We start from the raw sequence: 24,126 nt of genomic DNA, 5'->3' as shown, positions 1-24,126 counted from the left end.
AAATTTAGTGATAGTGAAAACCAAGCTTGAGTGCTGCAACATGCAGTCCTTAATGTGTGCAGAATGGAACTAGGAGGCTGAGGAATTTTATCCTGTGGCCAACTAAAGGGAATAATGTTGGCGGTGAAGAGCAGGCAGTTAATCTAGGAGATCAGGAGTGGGGAAAGAAAACTAACGTGTGCGTTCTTAGAGAGTACAAAGAATTTCAAAGTGACAGTAACTCATAACACGAAAGCAAGCCGAAATAAACATGCACAATAGAGGGAGGTCAATAAAAAAAGGAGTAAAAGCACTCATTCTGACATTTGTGTATGACCAACAGTGATTTCATCTGGATAGACTTGTAATTTTCACTGCTCTGATCAAATATACAGAGTCATAAAGCACAGAAACAGACCCTTAATTCAAACTCGTCCATGCCGATCAGGTTTCCCAAACTAAACTAACAGACGTTTTTATATACACAAGGGAATCATTTATGCTACAATCCTAATACAGCATAACAGAACTGGTCTGCAGATGCAGTTAGTCCTTTATGTTGTATAATGCAATCTTTTCAACAGACAGCAGATATATCTACCTGGCATAAAGTGGAGAATTGACAGCAGGTACCAACTCCATACCACAAACACTTGATATCTGGGCAAATTTCATTAGCAGCTGCATGAGTCGTCTCAGACAGAATTCAATGATCACAAATCATACATACCCCTGGATGCTGCCCATACAGTCAGTCCCCATCAACTTAGAGAAGGAAGAATCCTTCGTGCTGGTGCCAAAAGGTCTTTTCATGGCATAGAGAACATCCTAGAGAGAGAAGTGCATTTATAATCTAACATTGCAAACATAATGCAGGAGAATTAATATTAAAAAAAATTAGTTCAATGCATTTCCAAAAAATTGAGTTTTTCCAGGTAGGCAGAAATGCAGATCATTTTTCTAAGTCTTCTTTACTCCTTTGAAGCCACACACTTGTGAAGATGATATCTGACTGTGGGAACCTTCACAAAGCCCAATTCTCTTTTGGCTGTTAGCTATAGTGCCCATCAGGGGTTACTCAATACTGTTGAGCAGCATTAACTTTGGCCGATTCATGCTGCCCTAATTAAGGGATATTGTCACAATGTAAATTGCTGCTCTTGCTGGGATCTATTCACTCATCACAAACTCCAAACCGAATCTGGAATATTCCTGGAAGCCAAGTCTGCCTGTACATACCTTACTCCACATAGCTATTGCATAAGCTATTCACTCCTTACGGATAAATGTTGAAGTGAATGTTAATTACACCAGCTTATTTAATCTTAATGGGTCAGGGGTGATGAAATTTTACTCACTCATGAGAGCATGCATTAGCATTTTGCACATGCTAACCTCTGGTCTGAAGTGTATGTTGTTCGGTGACTTTCCTATTCTCCTTCCCCCAATAACAGAATGTTGTCTTCCTAAGCAACACTAACCAGAATAACACAATACCTATACAATGCTAACAATGCCAATTCTACACCATTGCTTATAACCTGAGCAAACTGAATCTGTCAGATTGCCCTTGTTCCACTTCCTCAATGGTATGGATTTTATTTGTTTTTACTGGGTAGACCAATCGAGTGCTCAACATTTATCCTATTCCATTTTCCTCCAATGAAGGAAATCCCTAACTGACTATAAAATTGATATTTGGAAGTTAGCGCCAATCTGATGTCCACATGGTGTTTTTCAATTGGAATGAAGGGGAGATGGCTGGGTAGTTGCAATGTCTCTGGGCTAGCAATTTAGGTTCCAGGTTACTTGGCAGCCAGTGGAATTTAAAGTCATTTAACTCTGGAACATAAAGCTAACTTCAGTAATGGAGAGCTACCAGGGATTGTCATGTGGTTCACTAATGTCCGTTAGGGAAGGAAATCAGCCATTCTTAGCTGGACTGGCCTCTGTGTGACTCCAAACCATGTGGCTGTTTTTTTGATGGTCTTCTGCAATGGTTTTACCAAAGCCAAATCAGGATGGGCAACAAATACTGGCCTTGCTAGTGACGTCCATATCCCACAAAAGAATAAACAAACACTGTATACTGGTCAACAAAGGACCCAGATTGGATCCCCCTGACCTCTGGCTTATGGCATTAAGATTACGGCTTGAGGAGATTATATCTCATCATCTTTTTTGACACGTCCGTCAATTCTTGATGGTAATGCCCATTAGAAAACATTATCATCCACTGTTATTCAAGTAGGTCTGAAGATTGATGGATTTGGACGAATGGAGTGGAAAGAAGCAAGCAGCAGAAGCCATTACAGCAAAAAACAACTGCTTTGCCAGTTGAAATTCTGATTGTCTTTTACCACTTATTATGAGGTTAAAAAAAACTCCCAACTAAATTTCAGAAAAAAAAAACACTACATACACCAAAAGGGCAACTATCTAATCTCCTAAAAATGCACAAGCTCAGTCAGCTGTTACAACATCAACTAAAGAATGAATTGGCTACTAAATGCCAACACACAGGGAGACCACTGAAACAATGTGTTTCCTGACCATGACCAGCAGCAGCCATTGTATATACTTTGGCCAGCGCTTGTTTCAACAAAATTAAAGATTGCACTGCATCATTGTTTTGAATTAATCTAATAACCCATCTAGAGACAATATTAATCAAACACTTTGAAAGATTATCAGTTCAGAGTTTGGTTATGATTTTATGTTGTTTAGATCTTATCAACTGGTTATATTACATTATATACGTTTATTGGCTGACTGGATAGTATAACTACTCTGGAGTGAGGATGGCCAAATCAACATCCAGCAATGTTTGGAAAGAAACCTAAAAAAGAAATCACCAGACCCCACCTCAGCTTTCCCCTGACTGAAACATTGCTTTGGACACTTGAATGTCGGTCATGCTGTCATAAGCATTTTAGAAGAATCTTTTCATGTTTCAATACTGGAGTTCTGCACCAGATTTATGGTAACATTAAATTTAACCAGCATTTGAACCCAACTCAGATCAGCTCTGTTTAACCATGTGAACGAATAATTCTCAGGCACTTTTAATTGCGGCCAGTATAACAGTGCCTCAAGCAGAATTGTGTCATGAGAGTCAGTGCAACACGATGACTGACACGAAAGACTGATAAATACCTGTGCTATTCATCAACATAGACAGATAAAACCTATAATGAGAGGATGCAATTAACGGGTAGGGTAGGATTACAAAGGATTTCCTGACAGTTAATAGTCTGCTACTCTAACTGCAGAGATTTCACTGAAGTTCTCGCAAATTCTCTTTTGATTATTTTCAAACTTGTCAAGCACAGAATAGTTCCCATGACCTGAAACAAAAATCTTTATTCCTGCATATCTTGAAGCAATTTTAGACAATAACTGATGACTATAACACATGCACCATTAAGCTGCACATTAACAGATTTGGTATTCATTAGTGCTGATTTATCATTCTCTGAGCTCAATTGTGAAGTTTAATGCAGCAATATCAAAAAAACAATAATGGTATCTTTGTAAATAGTGAGCAAAGTAATAGATTATTTCAGGAGGACATAGCCTGATGAAATTGGCAGACAAACGATAGATGCAATTTAATACAGGGAATTGTGAAGCAATATACTTCAGGAGGAATAACATGGAGAGGTTGTATGGTATTATTTTGAGGAGTTGCAAGAATAGACACATACTCTGTTATATAATCAGAATATACATTGGATACATATCTACTAATCCTTAAAAGATGGTAGGAAAAGTTCAGAAGGTGGTTAAGTATCTGCATAGATACTTGTCCTCAATAGTAGGAGTTTTAAATACTAAAATTGTGAAGTCACTCTAAACCAATACAAATATTTAGTTAAGCATCAGCTTGAACATCATTAAACTTGGGGACCATCCTTTGGAAAGAATATCTAAACCTTGGAGAGAATACAGAAGTCGGTTTATTAAGGCAATAGCAGAGTAAGGAAGGATTCTGAGGAAGGGTCACCAGACCCAAAAGATCAACTGATTTTTTTTCAGAGATGCAGCCAGATCTGCTGAACTTTTCCAGCAACTTCTGTTTTTGTTCCTGATTTACAGCATCTGCAGTATTTTTTGGATTTTAGAAGAGTAAGGGAGTTATGTGGAGAGATGGATTAGTGTGATTGCTTTCCTTAAAAGGGAAGAAAGATACAGGCTGCTGTAACAGAAGTATTTCAAAATTATGAGGAGCAAGTGGGGGGATATTATTTCCAGTGGTATTGGGTCAGTTTTCAGAGATTATGAAACAAAAATGACTGGCAAAAAAAAACTAAACTCAAGATAGTGGCAGAGCAAGATGCTCCAGCCAGAGCTCCTCTGCTCGCCAGTTCCTTTTGCTTTTTCCTCTCTTTGCTGCAGGTTTTTCATGCCATCTCCCCTCCAGACTTTTAATTTCTTAAGCTATGCTACCTGGAGGCATGGAGAGTGGAGCCGGAGACCAGACCAAATCAGAGGAGTTGGAGACCAGGTCAGCGCGGGAGACTAGCAGCGGCCAACCCCAGGCTGACCTGGGAGGCAAGTCCCGGAAACGAGTTGTGACCAAACGGGACCAGGGCGAGCACAGGCTGACTCTTGGAAGCATCTTATGCTGGAGCCTGGAACAGGAGCAGAAACCAGCCAGGGCTGAACTGGGAGGAGAGTGGCAGCCAGAGCTCAGAAAGGCAATACAGCGAGTCCAGGCCAGCCAGAGGAATGAGTCTTGTGGGTGAATCCGCAACAGAGGCCAGCACGTGGAGGCAGAGGCGCCTCGTGTTCTGACCTCCCCCCCACCTCACCCCGTGAGAACGGACTATGACTTCAGTACTTTAAAAGAGACTTTTTAATCATCATTCTGGACATTTTAAACTCTGAATTTCCATGCTAGTCTTTTTCACCCCCCGCCCCCCCCAACTATTTCAATTCTGCAGCAACACAAAGTATCTGTAGCCAGGTACACTGTACCTAAGATAGCGGCAGGAGGTAACATCATCAACAACTTTTCACTGCATTCATTTAAGTGCACACGACTGTAAAGGTTATTCTAATTCCAAGAAGACTGACGTGGGAAATTTCTTCACATAGAGGTTGTTAATGATTTGGAACACACTTTTTGAAAGGGTTGTATCATCATATTTCATAGGAATTTTCAAAAGGCATGTGACACATACCTGAAGAAAACTGGTTTGCAGATTTGTGAGGAAAAGGCTGGGACTTGTGACTAGTTCTTACAAAGGGCTGGCACATGTTTATTGAGAAGAATGGCCGTTCTTACTTTGTTAGATTCTACATTTCCTAACAACAACAACTCTACACCGTGCGCAATGCAGCAATCTATAACTTACTCTCAGCTTGCTGCGATATTATAGCACATCCAGACCATAAGGCCATATGATATAGGAGCAGAATTAGGTCATTCAGTCCACTGAGTCTCTCTATCATTTGATCGTGGCCGAAATGTTTCTCAACCTCATACCCCTGCCTTTTCCCCGTAACCCTTGATCCCCAGTGCTAGTGCCAATGACCCAGGAATTCAAATCAAATCTCATGCCAACCTTCTACTTTCATCGTGTTTTGACCCTGTACCAATTTTATTGTGGCTCAGGTAGTAAAGCTGGAGATTACTTTATTGTTTTGATCTGCTATTTAAGTTTAGCCTCAGCATAACCTCTTAGATCATTAGTAGACCACAACAACTGAATCTTTTCCCTCCAAATCCAAACTCCTCTGCAGCCCAGATGAGAGATACTAAGACATCGACATATCCTGATCCCGGGCATGAGAGCCTTCAGAACTCTCGATCCTGGCCACAGAGAACAGTGATTATTCCCCAGACTATACTATCCCTGATTACAAACATTTCATTTTTTGCCCCTCTTTTGACCCGCTCTCTGTACGTGGTACTATGGGTCAGTTTGCTCATCTTTCTTACTGTCCCTGATCTCATCTACACAGGGAGCAAGAATCTCAGACCTGTCAGACAAGCTCAAGTGCTGATGCTGTTTCAGCACGACCTCCTATACCCCTCTACGTGACTCAGCCATAGTCACACACTCCTGCTCTGACCACTGACCTAATGTTAGGGTAGTTAATCTAAGGGGTGTATCTGCCTCCTGGCAACTCTCCTCCTCCCAGACGTGTTGCAGTGTTCAAAACTCAGGCTCCTGCTCATCAACTCTAAGCTGGAGTTCCTCAAGCAACCAACACTTATTACAGATGTGGTCACTAATAACTGTGATGGGGTCCACCAGCTCCCAACATCATGCAATCACAATGCAATGCCTGGTTAGGCTTTTCAATTCCAATACCAATTTGTAGTTCTTGGTGTGGCATTTTAAAAAAGACACTGGACTAGATGGTGATGAATGAAGATAATATTCTACTAAGCTAAAACCTTCAGTGTTGTTATTTCATGCTTTACCCCTCAAATGTTTTATGAAAATATCACTTTCTACTTCAAGACTGTTTTGCTTTCACTTGAATTGAACGGGGGTCAGTGACATTGACGTGTCCATGAATTTTCCACCCACCTCAGAGATCATTTCAGTTGATGGTGACGATCTTGACCGAATGTGGACTGCCACCGGGTTTTCCGATCTTTCCAGTAGGTTGTCAGCAGATGCAAACTTTCCAGAATTCCTGGCAGATGACTGCCTATCGAATGCCAGCTGTTGCTGATGGTGGGATTGATTTTGATGGGAGTGATAAGGTCGGACTGGATCCTGAGGAGCTATTTTGTTCAGTGTTAATTCTGAGCCGTATGAGCGCTCCATGTTCATTCTGTACCGGTTCAGCGAGGCTCTGTTGTCAGCCTGATGTACACTGCTATATAAATCAAAGTTGCCCGGAAGTCCAGGGGGGAGCGTTGAGGAAACACGGGCGGTCTCTGGTAATCTATCCAGAGGCTGGCGACTGTAGATGCTCTGGTCAAGCAGTGAGCTCATACTTGAACAGGAGGAAAGGCTCTGATCATCAGATCTGCTCGGTTGCAGGTAAACGCTCTGTGATCGCTCCTTCACCACGCCCGTTTCCTGCACAAACGGCCTTTTGCCGGTTTTCCGGTGAATATAATCAGCGAGTGCATTCTGCTGGATCTGCTTCAGTTCAGGCTTGGAGAGGTTCACGGTGGACAAGGTCCTTCCGTCTCTTTCGAACAGCCTCCGCCTGTCTGCCACAGACTGCAGTTCCGTGGACTCAGGGAAAGTAAATGCTCGATCTGGTTTATGTTGAGCGGCAAATGAGGTTTCGCTATCTGACACTCCCAGCTCGTTAATCTTTTCGGGCTCGGAAAAAGATCGCTTCTTCTGCTCCGCTGTCAAGCGTTTCCTGTTTCCGATCCGTGCGATGTGGTGACTGTTTTGAAGCTCTTTGCTACTGACGTCAGGGTTCGGATTCCTCACTTCTGTAGGTGTGACGCAATGCCTTTCCTTTGGTATGTGCGAGGGCTTTGGCTGAGACACTGAGCCAACATGGGCCGAAGCGGGTCTGGCAGGAATGCTTTGTTTGTTCACATACGGGGAGGTTAAATCCAGGTCTTTACGTCGAAAAGAAGTGGCCCTCAGTACCTTGCTCTGAGCGTCCTTCAGACTGTTTCGATAAGCTCGGTTAAAGGCGTTATCAGGGGGAGAGCCTGAGAGGTCATCTTCCCACAAGGTGTCCTTCTCACCTTTATCCATCAACTGGATAGAACTTCTGCTCTTGCTGAGCTGGCCTCCCTTGTTTTGGATGGGAAGTGAAGCACGTTTGCTCTTCTGTGCAGATTTAGCAGGAAGCTGCAGTTCACCATCCTGACGTCTCAGCTCCTCCGTTTTAGTGCCGGCTTCTCTGCTCTCACACGTCAAGTGATGCAGGATAGGGGTCTTGTCTGCAGTTATTAAGTGGCTCATTGGAGTTGATGGCTGTTTTGCTGGCTGCCCTTCTGTGACACTGCATCTGTTCTTCATATCATCCACGCAGTTAAGTGAACTTCTGGCACTGGAATTGTGGCCTGACATTAAAGAGTCTGAACTGTAGTGCAGACGTCGGTTGTTTGGAAACTTCTCACTGTCAAGCTCACGTTGCTCGATCTTATTGACAGTCTCAAGCACAGAGGAACGTTTTGTCATTTCAGGCTTTCCAATGGGACCACTCTGGGAACCTTGGGTGTTACTGGTACTGAACCTTGACCTGCTGAAATTACATTTATTATGCTGCTCTTGGCACTGAGTCTGCTCTTCGTACGCTGGCTGTGAATATGGAGATGTATTGATTATGTCACTATAGCGTTTTGGGCACAATTGCCTTTCATAGTGACTCCGTGATTCAGGAACCTGCTCTTTGCAGTCCAGATCCCATTTTTGGGATGATCGGCTATCATTATAACTTTCCCACTGCTGTAATGCTTTTGCGTCCAAACTTTGTTGCCTATGGTGGACCATTTTGCTCTCTGGGTGGTTCTGCCACAGAGGCGAGCCTTGTTGGTCTCTGTTCTCATCCCCCCGCATCTGAACTGGATGATTTTCCCTTCCAATTTTCTTTTGACCAATGTCTCCATCCGTTTGGCCTCTTCCTTGCCAGTTCTCAGCTTGCTGATAGGCTGAGCCTTTCTCACTGCTTTGCCTTCTCTGCTGTGCTTGTGGAGGTTCCATATTTCTACAACGATACTGTGCTTCGGTCACGCTGGCACTGGCTGGGGAATTGTGACAAGGCAGTGGGCCTCCATCAGGAGGCACTGTATCAGGAAAGCATTTTGAATCAGTGAAGACATGCACCTTGTAGTGGGTGTACTGTCCATCTGGATGTTCCGAGTTCATTTCATATTCACTGTGAGAATCAAAGTTTGTAGAGCTGGATGGGTAAAGAGCAGATTTATTACCAGCGCTTTGGTTTTTGCTTTCCTCTACATTGCACGGAGTACATTTAATCCTTTCAGTTGAATTCTGAGCACTGTGTGTATTTTCTCTACTTAGGGCAGGGTAGAGTAACCCATTATTACTGTTTTGATGCAGGCAGTTTGTGCTGGTGGTTGGTGCCTGGGCATACTGTGGTTCAGGCTGAGGCACTGGGTAAATTCCAGTTGGCAGCATTGCTTGACCTGGTTGTGGTGCTGGAGTGTAACTGTGCTTCGGCTGAACAGCTGGGCTATTTTCAGGGCTCTTCTCCAATACTGTGTTGAGTTGTCCTTCTAAAAATGCAGATTTCAGTGGGTGGGCTTGCCCAGAGGAACTGGTGGTGATATGGTGAGGCCATGCTCCCTTTGGCTGAGGTCGAACAGGCTTGGCCTGTCCGTCTAGACTTGACCAGGAGGTAGGTTTCTCATGACTTCTGATTGCCATGAAACTGTCACTGCGGGTTGGTGGAAGAGGAGGTGCTTTATTATCTGCCTCGAAAGAGCTCCTACTTGGGGTATTCCATACTGGCCCAATACTGTGTCTGTTACCACTGTAGGGCTTGTAATAGCTCCTAACATCCGTCTGGGCTCGGCTATTTGAGCTCCTCACCGAAGGACAGCTAACTTCATGCTCCTCAGAAATTCCTCTGTGGGAATCATAAACTGTTTTTACATACTTTATGTCAGCTTGTCTGATTCCTTCATGGAGACTATTCCTGGAAGGCATGTTTTCCATGGAATAGGAACGTTCAGTCCGGAAGGGTGCAGCTGGATATTCAGGGATACTACAACTGGTCGAGAAGGAGCTATAGGCAGAATCCCTTTTGCTATGATGGTGGGAAAGCTGATCGATGCTGTTCGTGGATTTGGATGGTGACAGGCTGCAGGAATGATACGGAGGGTTGGTGTGGTCCAGGCTCTCCATACTACCCCTCGAGCTGTATTGATCTGGACTCCTCCTCAGATACCCGGGATCATAGCCAGTGAGGTCACTCGTGGAAGAACTGGTCAGGAAAAGAAAAAAAGTTATTTTGAATCAAAGATTGATTTTACCTGTATATCAGTGCCAGACAAGAACAACCTCACTTTAATGCCTAGAATCTATCCTGTTCTGTGCAGTCATTCAACACATAAAACATCTTGAATCAAACAGCAAAGCACAGTAACCTATACACACGATGTATTAAACAAATAATAATATTTTTGTGCCTTTAATTTTAATGTCAATGTTACTGCAATTATTTAATATCGTGGTCCCCCCCAAAAAATAACTTTGCCACTGATTTTTAAACATCAGGGTTTTTGTGCACGCATTAGGTTCCTATTGGCTTTTGTTTTGCTGTGAACAAACTGTCAAAGTTGTAATCTTCTTAATCAGATTTTACCAGTTGATTGGCTAGAATAACTACGATGTTGTGGCCATTACAGAAACTTGGGTAACTCAGGGAGAGGAATGGTTGTTGGGCTTTCTGGGATTTAGATGCTTTAAAAGACAATAGGGAGAATGGAAAGAGAGGGCAGGGAGTGACATTGCTAGTCAGGGCTAGTATAGCAGCTACTGAAAGGCAGTTTGAGAATGATATGTCCACAGAGTCAGTTTGGGTTGAGGTCAGGAACAAGAAAGGAGCAGTCACTTTGTTGGGTTTTTTTAAATAAAAAACAGAACCCCCTAATAGTTGCAGAGAAATACAGAAGCGGACTGGGAGGCAGACACCAGAAAGGTGCGGAAGTCACAGGGCTGTCGTCATGGTCAACTTTCCAAATATTGATTGGAAACATTTTAGTTTACATGGAGTGGATTATGTCCAGTGCGTTCAGGCAGGATTCCTGACACTGTATGTAGACAGATCAATGCGACAAGGGGCCACTTTCGATTTGGTGCTTGGCAATGAACGAGGCCAAGTGTTAGACCTGTTCGTAGGAGAGCAATTTGCCGGTAGCCATCATAACTCTGTTACTTTTACAATAGTCATGGAAGAGGATAGGTACACACAGCAGGGTAATGTTTATAATTGGGGGAAGGGTAATTACAATTCTGTTAGGCAAGAACTGGGTAACATAAAATGGGAACATTTGCTTCAGGGAAGAGCACTATTGAAAACATGGAGATTGTTTAAGGAATGCACATTGCGTGTGCTGGATACGTTTGTCCCTAGCAGGCAGAGAAGATGCGGTCGAGTGAGGGAGCCTTGGTTCTCAAGAGAGATCAAATGGCTGGTTAGGAGGAAGAAGGATGCTTATATAAGGTTCAGGAAACAAGGAACAGAAAAGGCTCCAGAGGGATACAGGTTATCCAGGAAAGACCTGAAGAAAGAGCTTAAGAGAGCTATAAAGGGGGCATGAGAAAACCTTGGCAGATAGGATCAAGGAAAACTCCAAGGCTTTTTACACGAGGAATAAGAGAATGACCAGAGAAAGGGTATTGCTGATCAAGGATTGTAAAGGGAATTTGTGCACAGAGCCTAAAGAGATAGGAGAGGTCCTTCAGTATTCACAACTGAGGGGGACCTAGTTGTAGAGGAGGACAGTGTAAAACAGGCTTGGAGGGTAGAGGAGATTGCTGTTAGTAAGGAAGATGTGCTTGGAATTTTGAGGAAGTTGAAGATAGATAAGTCCCCAGGGTTTGATGGGATTTATCCAAGAATTCCATGGGAAGCAAGAGAAGAGACTGCAGGGCCATTGGCGATGATCTTTTCATCCTCACTGTCCATGGGTACAGTGCCAGAAGATTGGAGAGAGGCAAACATCTTTCCCTTGTTCAAAAAAAGGAAGGATAACCCTGGAAATTACAGGCCAGTTAGTCTTACATCAGTAGTGTCCAAATTACTGGAAAGGGCTCGGAGAGACAGGATTTAAGATCATTTGGGATGGCACAGTTTGATTCGTGATAGTCAGCATGGATTTGTGCGGGGTAGATCATGCCTCACAAACCTTACTGAATTCTTTGAAGAGATGTCCAAACACGTGGTTGAAGGTACAGCAATGGATGTGGTATACATGGATTTAGGTAAGGCATTTGATAAGGTTCCCCACCGTAGGCTCATGCAGAAGGTAGGCATTGGATAGGGGGAAATGTGGCAGACTGGATTCAGAACTGGCTGACCCTTAGAAGACAAAGGGTGGTAGTGGACGGAAAATATTCAACATGGTGCTCAGTTACGAGTGGTGTACCACCAGGATCCGTTCTGGGTCCTCTTCTATTTGTGATTTTTGTAAATGATTTGGATGAAGGAGTGGAAGAGTGGATTAGTAAGTTCGCAAACAATACGAAGGTGGATCAAGTTGTGGACAGCGTGGAGGGCTGCTCTAGGTTACAAAGGGACATAGATAGGATGCAGAGCTGGGCTGAGAAGTGGCAGATGGAGTTTAACCCTGAAAAGTATGAGGTGATTCATTCCTTTGGAAGGACAAATTTAAAAGCAGAATACAGGGTTAACGGAAAGATTCTTGGCAGTGTGGAGGAGCAGAGGGATCTTGGGGTTTATGTTCACAGTTCCCTGAAAGCTGCCACCCAGGTGGCTAGAGTTGCTAAGAAGGCGTATGTTGTGTTAACTTTCATTAATAGGGGGATTGAGTTCAAGAGCCGTGAAGTTATTCTCCAGCTATACAAAACCGTGGTTCAGGCACATCTGGAGTATTGTGTCCAGTTCTGGTCACCTCATTACAGGAAGATTGTGGAGGCATTGGTAAAAGGTGCAGAGGACATTTACCAGGATGTTGGCTGGAATGGAGGGAAGGTCTTACAAGAAAAGGTTGAGAGCGCTATGGCTTTTCTGCTTTAGAATGATAAAGGATGAGAGGTGACTTGATAGAGGTGTACAAAATGATCAGGGGTATAGGCAGAGTAGACAGCCAGAGAGTAGCTATTACAAGGGGGCATTGTTTTAAACTGAGTGGAGGTAAACACAGGGGAGATGTCAGAAGTAGATTCTTTACTCAGAGTGGTAGGGGTGTGGTATGCATTGCTGAAGGGGGTTGTGGAGTCAGCCTCATTAGGGATATTTAAGCGTCTACTGGATAGGCATATGGATGATAGTATAAAGGCAGGGGTGGAGATTAGATAGACCTTAGGTTTAGGGTAAAAGTTCGGTACAACATTGTGAGCCAAAGGGCCTGTACTGTTCTGTGTTCTTAAGTGGCAGAAAGACTTGATGAAAGATATTCCATCAACTTGTTGTGTTGGTGATGACCAGAGGGAAGGGTGGGTTGGAGGTTGGGAGCGCGGAGAGAGGGAGCACAGAGAGAGGGATGTAATAGGCTACCAGAGGAGGGATACCACCCAAGAATACCCTCCTTGATAATCAACTACAATTTGGCTAGGACAGGCTGAGACAGAGCTCATCTATTCATACAGAGCTAAGGGTGGAACAGCATGTTTAAAAAAAATCTTGGTAATAGAGCACCCTTCCAATCAAACTTGATATTAACACTTTTAGTTTTCAAGACGAGATAGTAGCAGGATTGACATTGGATAGTAATCTGGAACACTGACCAATGCATTGGCAGGAAGGAGCGGGGGTTGGGGGGGGGGGGGGGGGTGCAAGACAGGTCGCAGAATTTGAATTCAATTAACAAAAAGTCTGGGGAAAAATACAAACGAAAGAGACACACACAGTCTGTTGTCTCAATGGTAGACAACAAACTAGCACTGATTGTGAGGAAAACCCAGTTGGTTCACTAACAACTGGCAAAGAAAGGAAATCTACCATTCTTCCCCTGTCTGGTCTATATATCAACTCCATATCGACAGTATTGTAGTTGGCCTCTCAAGTTATGGGCAAGACAGGATGGCCACAAAATTCTATCCTTGCCAGGGACATCCTGATCCCATGGAAGAATGAGGGATCCTCATGGTAAGTAATAACCCGATTGCTTTAAAAGGCAAATCTAAGATTTAAAAAAAATTAAAGGATTAAGAAAAATGAAAGAGAGAGATCATTGTGACCCTTTAACAGTCAAAGGTAACTGTTAGCATAGTCACTAAGACAGTGAAGAATGTACTGAAGAAAGTGATGCCGGGTTACATGGACCAAGCATTTCAACACTAAGCAGTTTGTGTTTATCATAGAATCCCTACTATGTGGAAATAGGCCCTTCAGCCCAACAAGTCCACACTGACTTTCACAGCATCCCACCCAGTCCCATCCCCTTATAATGCACCTAACCTACACATCCCGGAATGCTATGGGCAATTTAGCATGGCCAATCCACCTAACCCGCACATCATCGGACTGTGGGAGGAAACCAGAACATCCAGTGGAAACCCACACAGACACGGGGAGAATGTAAACTCTACACAGACAGTCGCCCGAGGGTGGAACTGAACCCAGCTGCCCGGTGCTGTAAGCCAGCAGTGCTAACCACTGAGGAGACTCCCATCAGTTGACATAGCCTCAATAAAGTAATGTGTTAAGACTATCAAAAGATGCGGTAATCTCTTATTATTTGTGACATTTTTACAAGCAACATTTTCTACATAATCAAAGCCAATGATAGAAGCACTGATGGCCAGTGGTAAATGATACTCTTGAACACTGTGCATTCTCTTTTAACTCCTTCTACTATAAATTCCTATGCTCACATTTATAACTGATACTGCCAAAGGAAATCTGTCAAGTTGTAAATTACACCCTTTGACTGTTGGAGGTGCTCAAGTATCATCATTGACAAAGCACATAATTGCAATGTGACAAATTTACATCAGCTGTTTACAAAGCAGAGTTACGGAAATTTATAATGGAAATATAAAGAAATGAGTTTAACATTAGGATTGAATGAACTACTTTTGGAGTGTCCTGGTCAATTAATCCCACCCAAGGCTCTCCTTTACCTGTGGCAATACATCATTTTGCTTCCTCATATACAATGCCACAAGACACATATAGGAAATCCGTTGCCATCCTCAACTCCCTTAACTCATTCTCTAGCCTCTTCAAATAATGAAGAATTTAGTACGCAATATCTTACCTCACCTTGAATTCAATTTTATTTACACCACTTCCTCCTAACATTTGTTTCAGAGACAGAAGGAACTACTGGAGAATCTAAGATAACAAGGTGTAGAGCTGGATGAACACAGCAGGCCGAGCAGCATCAGAGGAGCAGGAAAGCTGACGTTTCGGGCCTAGGCTGCTTGGCCTGCTGTGTACATCCAGCTCTACACCTTGTTATCTCCTAACATTTGTGCTGCCTTGCATGTGTGTCCCTGTACCCAATGAATTTAACTGTAAATGCTAACACTACATTAGTCCATCTCATCCCTGTAGCCTCTTCAGTTAAATAATTCCTCCTGTACAACTGACTCCTTTGATGTTTTGTGCACCTTTCCTCAGTAATGTAAGTATTTTGCTGCCTGATCTTCCACAATTCATTTCATAAATTTCTATGCCTCGTACCATTATTAGAGAAAAATTCATATCTCTCTCTTTGGTCATGCTTTTAGTTATGGGTTTCTTGACTCCTTTTCTGTAATTTCCAACTTTGGTCAAGGTCCCTAGAACATTTTCTGCACTGTTGTCACTTTGAACAGACGTTGTTTTTGCAGTTACTATTGCTGCAGTTAATTCCCTACACTACTTGTGAAACATAATTACAATGTATAACTGGAACAGATTTATCATCTATTGTGCATGCTCCCATCCCACAATTCAGGAAGGCTGTAAATGACAGAGCAAATTATGTGGGCTGAATGACTTTTGTTGTTCCTTCATAAACCCCAAAGACCTGCATAAAATATTGCAATGTCAAAGTCTCTACACAGTATGGAGTAAAAAGTTCACAAAAAAAAATCCACACTGAATGGAGAGGCAGAAGGAGTCCAGGCATAGCTCTGTGCAATTAGAAACCTAATGCTGCTCAGGAATCAATTTTCAGCGTAGGCAGCATGTGCCCGGGCAACAGGAGACATCACTTTGGTTACTCAACATAACGTCAATTCAGGCCTCCTAAACTGTGCAACAAAACACTCTATTTCGGATCTGATATGAACAGGTCCCCACCAGAAGGTGAAGCTAATAAAAGTTGCTCAAATGAATTTTATATCATTCTGTGAAATATAAATAACCTAACTTGAGAGCTTTTGCAAGGAATTGGAGTTGAAAAAAGTGGATTAAAATCAGATGTTAGTTCAACAACAATAGCCATGTGTTTTTACATTGCATCCATTTTTCCATCTTTGCTCCATATCCATGAAACTCCTCAATGGTGAATGTTTAATTCTATTATGACCCCTTGTTCTTATTCTGTCACCAGTAAAAATAGATTTTTCTTGTAAATCTCCTTTGATCTTTTTAACATTTTAAAATCCCAGATAGAGAAACAGTGCAATACTATAATATGGTTTGGACCATGTATCAATGACTATACTGGACATTTCACCTGTAAACTCAATCCCTTTTGGGGCAGTGACTTAAGGCACAGGATCATAGGCTGCAGAAGCGGTCTGCCGCCTTGCTCAAATGGTAATTTGTTCCAATAAATATTAAATTTAAAGTCAAGGAATTAGTGTGGTTTATGAAACAAACTTGTTCATAAGTTTCATAGAAAATGTAAGTTGTCATCCAAAATATTATGAACAGTTTTGGTTCCCTAACCTAAGATATATTGATATTGGTGTCAGTCCAGAGAAGGATCAATAGCCTGATTCCTGTTATGGAGGGACTGCCTTATGGTGAGAAGTGAAGTAAGTTGGATTTACATTTCTTGGAATTTGGAAGAATGGGAGGTGATCTTTATTATCGTTCATACAAGATTCTTAGGGGACCTGATCGGGTAGATGTGGTCAGGTTGCTTCCCCTGTGGTAGAGTCTAGAACCAGAAGACATACCTTCAGAGTAAGGAGCTACCCATTTAAGGTAGAGGTGAGGAGGAACTCCTTCTCTGAGGACAGTGAATCTATGGAGTTCTTCATCACAGATGGCTGTCGAGGCTGGGTTGATGTTCAAGGTAGAGACAGAGTTTTACTTGGGGAAATCAAGGTTATAGGGAAAAGGCAGGAAAAAAGTGTGGATGAGGATGATCAGATCATCCACCACCTTGTTGAATGACAGACCAGCCTCGATGGGCTGAATGGCCTGTTTTTGTTCCTATGCCTCAGGGTCACATGGCTGCCTTTTTTTCCCCCGCAAACGTCAAAAGCTACTTTGTTGCCATGAAACGAAAGAAATCCTGACAGCCTCCTTTAATTTCTTAGTCTTCCGTCTTTACTGAAGCCGATCCTGGTTACTGTTTGGTTTTTCTTATTGTTCTGTGAGAGTTTTCAGCTGTGACTGCCATGAATAAAGCAAACACACCAGGACAACAAGGCGACAAGAAACAAAGAGCACAGGAAGGAACTTGGCAAGTTCACGGCTGTAGAGGTTTGTCAAAATATGTAGTCCAGTCCACTCTCTCGAAAACAATGTTAATCACTTACCAAATTTATTTAAAATATGCAGAGCTCAAGCAAAAGCAACGTTTGGCAGAAACCTCATTTCAACACAGCAACAGGTCTGTAAGAAAATCAAACTGAAATGCAACCTCTACAATGGTGAGATCTTGCCAACCCGAGCACAGGGGTCATCTGTCATGATGACTCTCAGCTTCCCAATGACAGTTCCCGACAGCAAGTGCAATGTTACCAGTCACAATGTATATCATAGGACCAGATGAACCAAATAAACATTTGGTACTGGACTGACAAGACAAAATCTCCCATTTCAAGTTACAGGTAAGTAATTATTCTACTCTAACTATAAAGTACTTACATACACAAGGTAAATGCTGGTTTGATTTTGGCCTCAACTCCACTTTCTTGTCTACCTTCTCCACTAGTTTGCTTTCTTGACAATTAAGAATACAAAACCTCAGCATGGAAATATACGATGACCCTGCCTCCCTCATTCTCAAGGGAATAGAACTCCACAGGTTAATGTCCCTCCAAGAGAGAGAAACAAAAAAGTCTACCCTCCAGTTTAATTGGGAAGCTTCTTATTTTTACATTGTCTCTCCTAGCTCTTACCTCACATTAAGGGAAACATCCTTTCAGCAAACACTTGTCAAATCCCCTTAGGATCTTATTTGATTCAATAAGATCAGTTCTCATTCTTCTAGTTGTCACAGGCCAAACTTGGTCAGCCGTTCTTTGTACGATATCACACCTTCAACTCAGGAGTCAATCAACTAAACTTTTTCTGCTCGGCTTTTATTGAAATTACATCCTTTCGTAAATAAGGAGACCATGAACTATACACAGTATTTAAGAAACAGTATCACTAATGCGCTGTCACCTGTCACACAACTTCCCAGCTTTTACATTCATTCCCCTTGCAATAAATAATATTCCATTTGCCTTCCTAATCACTTGTTGTACCTGCAGGCTTAGATTTTTAAGCTCGTTCTAGGACATCCAAATCCCCCTCTATCTTACTGTTCTACAGTCTCTCTCCATTTAAGTACTGCTTTTCTATTCTTCCTGCCAAAGTAGACAAGTTCTCGATTTCCCACATTATAGTCTATCCACCAAATTTTGGCTCAATCATTTAACCTCCCTATATTCCTTTGGAGATTCACCATATCCTGCTTGCAACTGGCAAGTCAGCAATCATAAACTGGGTCTATTCATCCAAGTCATTGATACTGATTTTAAATTAATGAGGCCTCATTACAGGATCCTGTCGTACTCCAACCATGGCAATAGTATCAAACAAAATTATACATTTATGCCAAATGCGTTTCCTGGTAACTATCCAATCTTCTATCTAGGCTTACGTGCTACCCCCTACATCATGAAATCTGGTTTTGTGTAGCCATCGTTGTATTGACATTTTGACAAATGCCTTCTTGAAATCCAAAAAAATTGCACATTTCTGGGTTCCCCTTTATCTACATTCTTTTTTCTTTGAGGAAAGAACATGTAATCAGTCATAATAAATTAGTCAAACACAAATTTCACAAAACCATGTTAACTTTACATGACTGCATTACCGTTTTCTATGCTATAATCACCTTCATACCTTCCAATATTTTACCCTGGCCTAGAGTTTCCTGCGTTGTCTCTATTAACAACATAATACAAATTAAACTCATTTGTAAGGATTAAGAATACTTCAGTCATTTAAAATACACATTTACCGCTGCAGTGTATGAAATTAAGTAAAAATAAATTGGATTTGCTGCCTGTATATCCTACATGAGCCAAAAATTCAGTTAGTTTACCTTATTTGAAATAAGTTGACTTTAGCTCCTATTAGTTCTGCTGTAATAGGTTGGCCTTTGAAATTAACAATATGCAACTGGAAAGCTTATGAGGATGGGGAAATTAGGGGAGCTGTTGTGAAAATCAGATGGAAATATCTGATACAAAATAGTTCCTTCAGAAATACAGAGCAAAGGTCACATTGTTCATAACACTCTTTTTAAAAGTTTACTTGTAAGAAAGTTAGACATACATGCACAAATTAGCAAAACAGCATAACTGACCAAATTCCATTCGAGAGTTCCAGCCACAACAGAAGAATTTTCTGTTCAGCCCAATTCGCAAACTCCTTCGTGTTCAGCTCAACTGAATTAACCTGAGCGATGTTAACATCTACCCTGATGCGGTGTATTAACCAATTACAGTATATGTACCTAATTTATAGGTCAGAAGTTTGAAATCTCTTTGATGGTGATTAACAGTTATTTTTCTGATCCAGGCCAACAGTAAAATATTCGAGATGGGGAGGGGGTGGGCGTGAGTGCCTGGTGGGAGAGAGAGATGAAAGACCCAAATAGAGAACATGTGGCAGTGGGACCTTCTTTCATGTCAATACTAGAGACAGGGTAAAAGCTGTAAGATACATCTTTTTACAAATTTTACAAGCAGCATTTTAGGATTTTCTAAATCTTCAAACTTGGAAACATTACTGAAAGTCAACTGTGAATGTCTGGAAGTGGTTAAAGGAAATGGAAGCAACTAACAATTATAATGTTTAGTTAGCAGGAAGTTGTAAAACATCCACCATTAAATGCTCCATTCCACTACTGCATGTAAAACAGGGTTAAATCTGCTTTCCTGATACTTTGAACAAAAATAAACCGATTTCACAGTACAGAAGTAAGTAGCAGATTCTCCTGTTGCCACAGAAATAATTTGGACCCCAACAAACCTAGAATGGTAGGTTTGGTGCCAAGGAGTGCTGATCGTGCCCTGAGATATTTGCATCATGCTTGAGTCTGGTTGGTTTTCCACTAATTTTGTAGAATGCCAGGAGTGAGGTCGGGCTGTCAGTTCAGTCCGCCTGTGAACAGAGAGAAAACAAAATGTAGCTTTATTAACACAGCAAGTAACAGTCATCAGGAACAAGTCTGATCAGTATAGCCTTTACTTGTATGTTTATTCTGTCCAGTGAATAATTTCCGCATTTTCTTTCTTTATTTGTTAACATACAAAAAAAAACTTTCATTGTTTTGCAGAAGACCTCCAAAACTGTAGGAAAACAATCACTGTGTTCAGTACAGAGACATATTTAAAACAGGCTTTAGGAAAATACAGGAAATTAAAGTGATTATAGAGTTCTGAAGTAAACATTCTTCAGATTGCCATCAAAATCTATGTTTTATAATAAACCTCTTTACAATTACAAAATAGTGAGGAAGTGAAGTAAGAATCGGAGGCCCATCTCTAGTTATCTCTTTTTTAAAAGCAAATTGTTCCCCCCTATTAAATTCTTGGTGGAATGAAGCATCCTATTCTACGGAATCTTCCATTTTTAGTCATGATGTATTCTCACGAAAAGAGCAGGATGGAGCAGGGACAATACCTAGAAAAACAACACCAGAGAGAGGCAAAATACATCATCTCAGCCTACAACCAAAAGATGACAAACTATCTGTCAGCCGTACTGCATTAAATATGTTGGACTCTCTCTGACAACTTTAGACCAACAAAATAGTCAACACTCTGAAGTTTGTGTGACTGCAACGGCCTGATCTATTAACAGCAATCACTAGAGAAGAAGTTCCATCAAATAAGAAGCAAAGTTGTTATCTAATATCAAAGATAAAAATTAGTCTTCAATTCCTCAGGTGGCATGTTTTCAACTTTAGTTTTGGTACCATGCAGTGATACCAAGTAAAGGCCAAAATCAATTGTAGGAGATAGAGCAGGTAATATCAACAGTTTCTGGAAGCTGCATCAACAGCTTGTCTTTTTCACCAATAATCACCAACAATGTTGATTATAGCGAATGCTCCCACTGGTGATAGAAGTAATACCTAAAGGGGCTGAAAATGTACTTGGAAAGGTCTCTTGCTTGATCAAGCACATTGAAGTGTGCTTTGGGACTTCAGACGGTAGCTTGTGGTTAATGAACTTGTTTCATAAACACCCCACCAACAGCTAGATTCATCTCCCTACAGAATTTACTTTTGCAAGAACATCAGCGCAGATCAAAGCAAGAAAGCATTATAAATAAATCATATCAAAGTAAAACAGCCATCATTTATAGCTTTCCCTTGAGAGCTTCTAATGAAAATGTAATTTAGAAGTGACAGCTTTTTGATTCTTTTCAAATTTACTAAAAATGAAAGACAAAATAACTGATCTTTAAGGTTCAATGGCCAGGCAGAGTAAGGTATTCTGAAGTGATAATTTAAATTCATTGCCGCATATTTCAGATACATGATTGTGATAAATTGAAAATATTTTGATCTACTACAGGAATTAGCTTTTAGGTAAGATGAAAGCCAGGAGCATGACGTTATAGACCACAGATTGCTTTATTAAAAAACAGGCATTTTTTTCCTCTGCTTTCCCTCCCCCATCCAGTATCCTTTGCATTTTCTTTTTAAAGTACTGATTTATTTACAGCCAAGCTCCATTAGCGTCAAATGTAACTCCATCGAAGTAGCCACCTAAGGCACAGGGCAGAAACCAGACTGTATTTGCTTTGGTTGCCTGTTATTAAGGTCAATGGAACAGCATACTGGTTGCTGGCATGATAATTGTGCCAAACTGCTTTCTAAACCAGATTGGCAGATTACTTATTAGTCTTGGTCACTGTACTTATACTTAGTCAGCTGTCCATCCAATCTCAGCACGGTTGACAGGACAACAATCAATAGTCAGAAGCTTGCCTGACTTTTTTTTCTCCCAAGCCCAGAAGTCTGGGTATGACAAACTAAAAGCAAAATCACGAAAAAGAAAAGCACCCAAAGGAACTGAAGTCTTAAAACATAGGTCTGATTTCTGAAAAAGGTATTGTGGCTGTAATACACCTTGTGCTTGGGTGAAGTTTCGATCTACTAGCCTCACAGAGTAGATCAGTTCCAAGATTTGCAAACCGATTCTCAAAATAAAATTGGTTCTATACATTTTGCACTATAAGCACTGGACCTCTAAGAATTAAACATGGTAAAGGCCTTTGGAAATAGATTTACGTCTCATGTTTTGTGAATTTCTTTTTCTTCTGTGCACCAAAGAGATTTCAGGTACCACGCACATTTTAAAGTTGTACTACTGAGTAGGTCACAGATTATCTGGGTGTTGCTCTATCATGTGTTTAAATTTGATGTTGGTTCTGAGCTTTTTGAAGAAGGTGCCTCCATTCAAACAAGTCACTGAAACACCAGGTAGGACACAAATTATTGCAGCAGTTTTAAAAAACAACACACCGGCTTTGGGGTAAATATGAAAACCTCTGCTTGTAACTCCTAAAATGCTTCCTCCGTGTATTTAAGTAGGTTCTTTACATTTACATTTAAGTAATCACTTGACCCCCTTGGCAAACTTAGTTTGATACCAAACTGGAATAGTTTGTGGCAGGCAAAGACAGCAACTCCTTTCTACGATCTCTCTTAATTCTCCTCCAAGTCACAATCAGATTTGAGGCCTACATGGTCAGTGTTGTAGTGTTGTGAAACTGAAATCACTTTCCAGAAATGCAAATATGAAACTAATTGGGTGGATGAAGTTTCCTTTAAAGTGTAATACAAATGCAAGTACACACTGATATTTTAAAATACCACAATACGTCTCATGTCTTTAGATTAAGTACAAAGCTTTACAAGCTTTGCAGAGAATAAGATGTGCGGGTTAACTGGATTGGCAATAAAAACTTGTCCATAATGTCCAGGAATGTGCAGGCTTTTAGTTTTATTCACTTTGTGGGATGTGGGTATCACTGGCTGGCCAGCATTTATTGCCTGTCCCTAGTTGCCCTTGAAGGTGATGAGCTGCCTTCTTGAACTGCTGCAGTCCACTTGCTGTGGGTTGACCCACCATGCCATTAGTGGGGGTGAATTCCAGGATTTGGACCCAGTGACAGCGAGGGAATGGCAATATATTTTCAAGTGAGTGGCTTGAAGGGAAACTTGAAGGTGATGGTGAAGATGTTAGGTGGATTAACCACGGGAACTGCAAGGTTACAGGAATAGGGTAGGGGGTGGGATGCTCTTCAGAGGGTCAATGTAGAATCAACGAGATGAATAGCCTGCTTCTACACTATAGGGATTCTATGAGTCAATTAATAAATATCTTCAATGAATATGCAATCTTGGTGTCAGCAAACCATGACTTCTCTATTTACATCCTCTTTCAACATTATATGTAGAAAACAGCTTTCCCGCAAAAAAAGAAGAAACATGGCTTTATGAATGGATATAAGGCCTATCGATACTGACTCAGCAAGTTTATGAGTTGATGACGGAAAGCATCATCAACAAAACTAGTTTTGAATGTGGTGGAAGTGTTGAAGGAGTAGGAGGATTTAAGGAATGAAATCCACAGTTCCCTTCCACTGTTTTCGTCACTGGTCAAAATACACTGTTTTGTCTTTCACCCACACTAAGTTAAAAATAGATGAGGTTTAATTTAGATAAATGTGAGCATTGTATTTTGTTTAGGCAAACCAGGGCAGGACAGGTACAGTTAATGGTAGGGTCCTAGGGAGTGTTGCCAAACAAAGAGACCTAGGGGTGCAGGTGGGTAGTCCCTTAAAGTGGAGTTGCAAATGGACAGGATAGTGAAGGAGGAGTTTGATATCTTTACCTTCATTGGTCAGTACAGTGAGTATAGATAGAGTCGAGATGTCATGTCGTGGCTGTACAAGACATTGTGAAACTACTGAGAATACTGCATACAGTTCTAGTCACCCTTCTAATAGGATGCTCTTCAACCTGGAAGAGTCCAGAAAAGACTACAAAGATGTTGCCAGGGTTTTGTAATATAGGGAGAGGCTGAATAGGCTGGGGCTTTTCTACTCCCGGAGCATCGGGAGCTGAGTGGCGACGTTAGAGGTTTATGA

General features: G+C 41.5%; 1 protein-coding gene across 9 annotated transcripts in view; it reads right to left on the bottom strand.

The window, feature by feature from the left end:
* shroom3 (shroom family member 3) overlaps positions 1–24,126 on the bottom strand; it is a 402,329-nt gene that overhangs the window by 21,484 nt on the left and 356,719 nt on the right. For all 9 annotated transcript variants that reach the window (XM_059646412.1, XM_059646425.1, XM_059646413.1 and 6 more), the window contains 3 exons: positions 19,990–20,121; positions 6,525–9,867; positions 710–807 (listed from right to left, as the gene is read on the bottom strand). In XM_059646412.1, coding sequence (XP_059502395.1) covers positions 710–807; positions 6,525–9,867; positions 19,990–20,121 — 3,573 coding nt within the window. The remainder of the gene's footprint in view (positions 1–709; positions 808–6,524; positions 9,868–19,989; positions 20,122–24,126) is intronic.

Source organism: Stegostoma tigrinum, chromosome 1, assembly GCF_030684315.1.
Source record: "Stegostoma tigrinum isolate sSteTig4 chromosome 1, sSteTig4.hap1, whole genome shotgun sequence".
In the NCBI taxonomy this organism is placed as follows: Eukaryota; Metazoa; Chordata; class Chondrichthyes; order Orectolobiformes; family Stegostomatidae; genus Stegostoma; species Stegostoma tigrinum.
The sequence above is the reverse complement of the archived record's forward strand: the minus strand, read 5'-3'. Positions and strand labels throughout refer to the sequence as shown.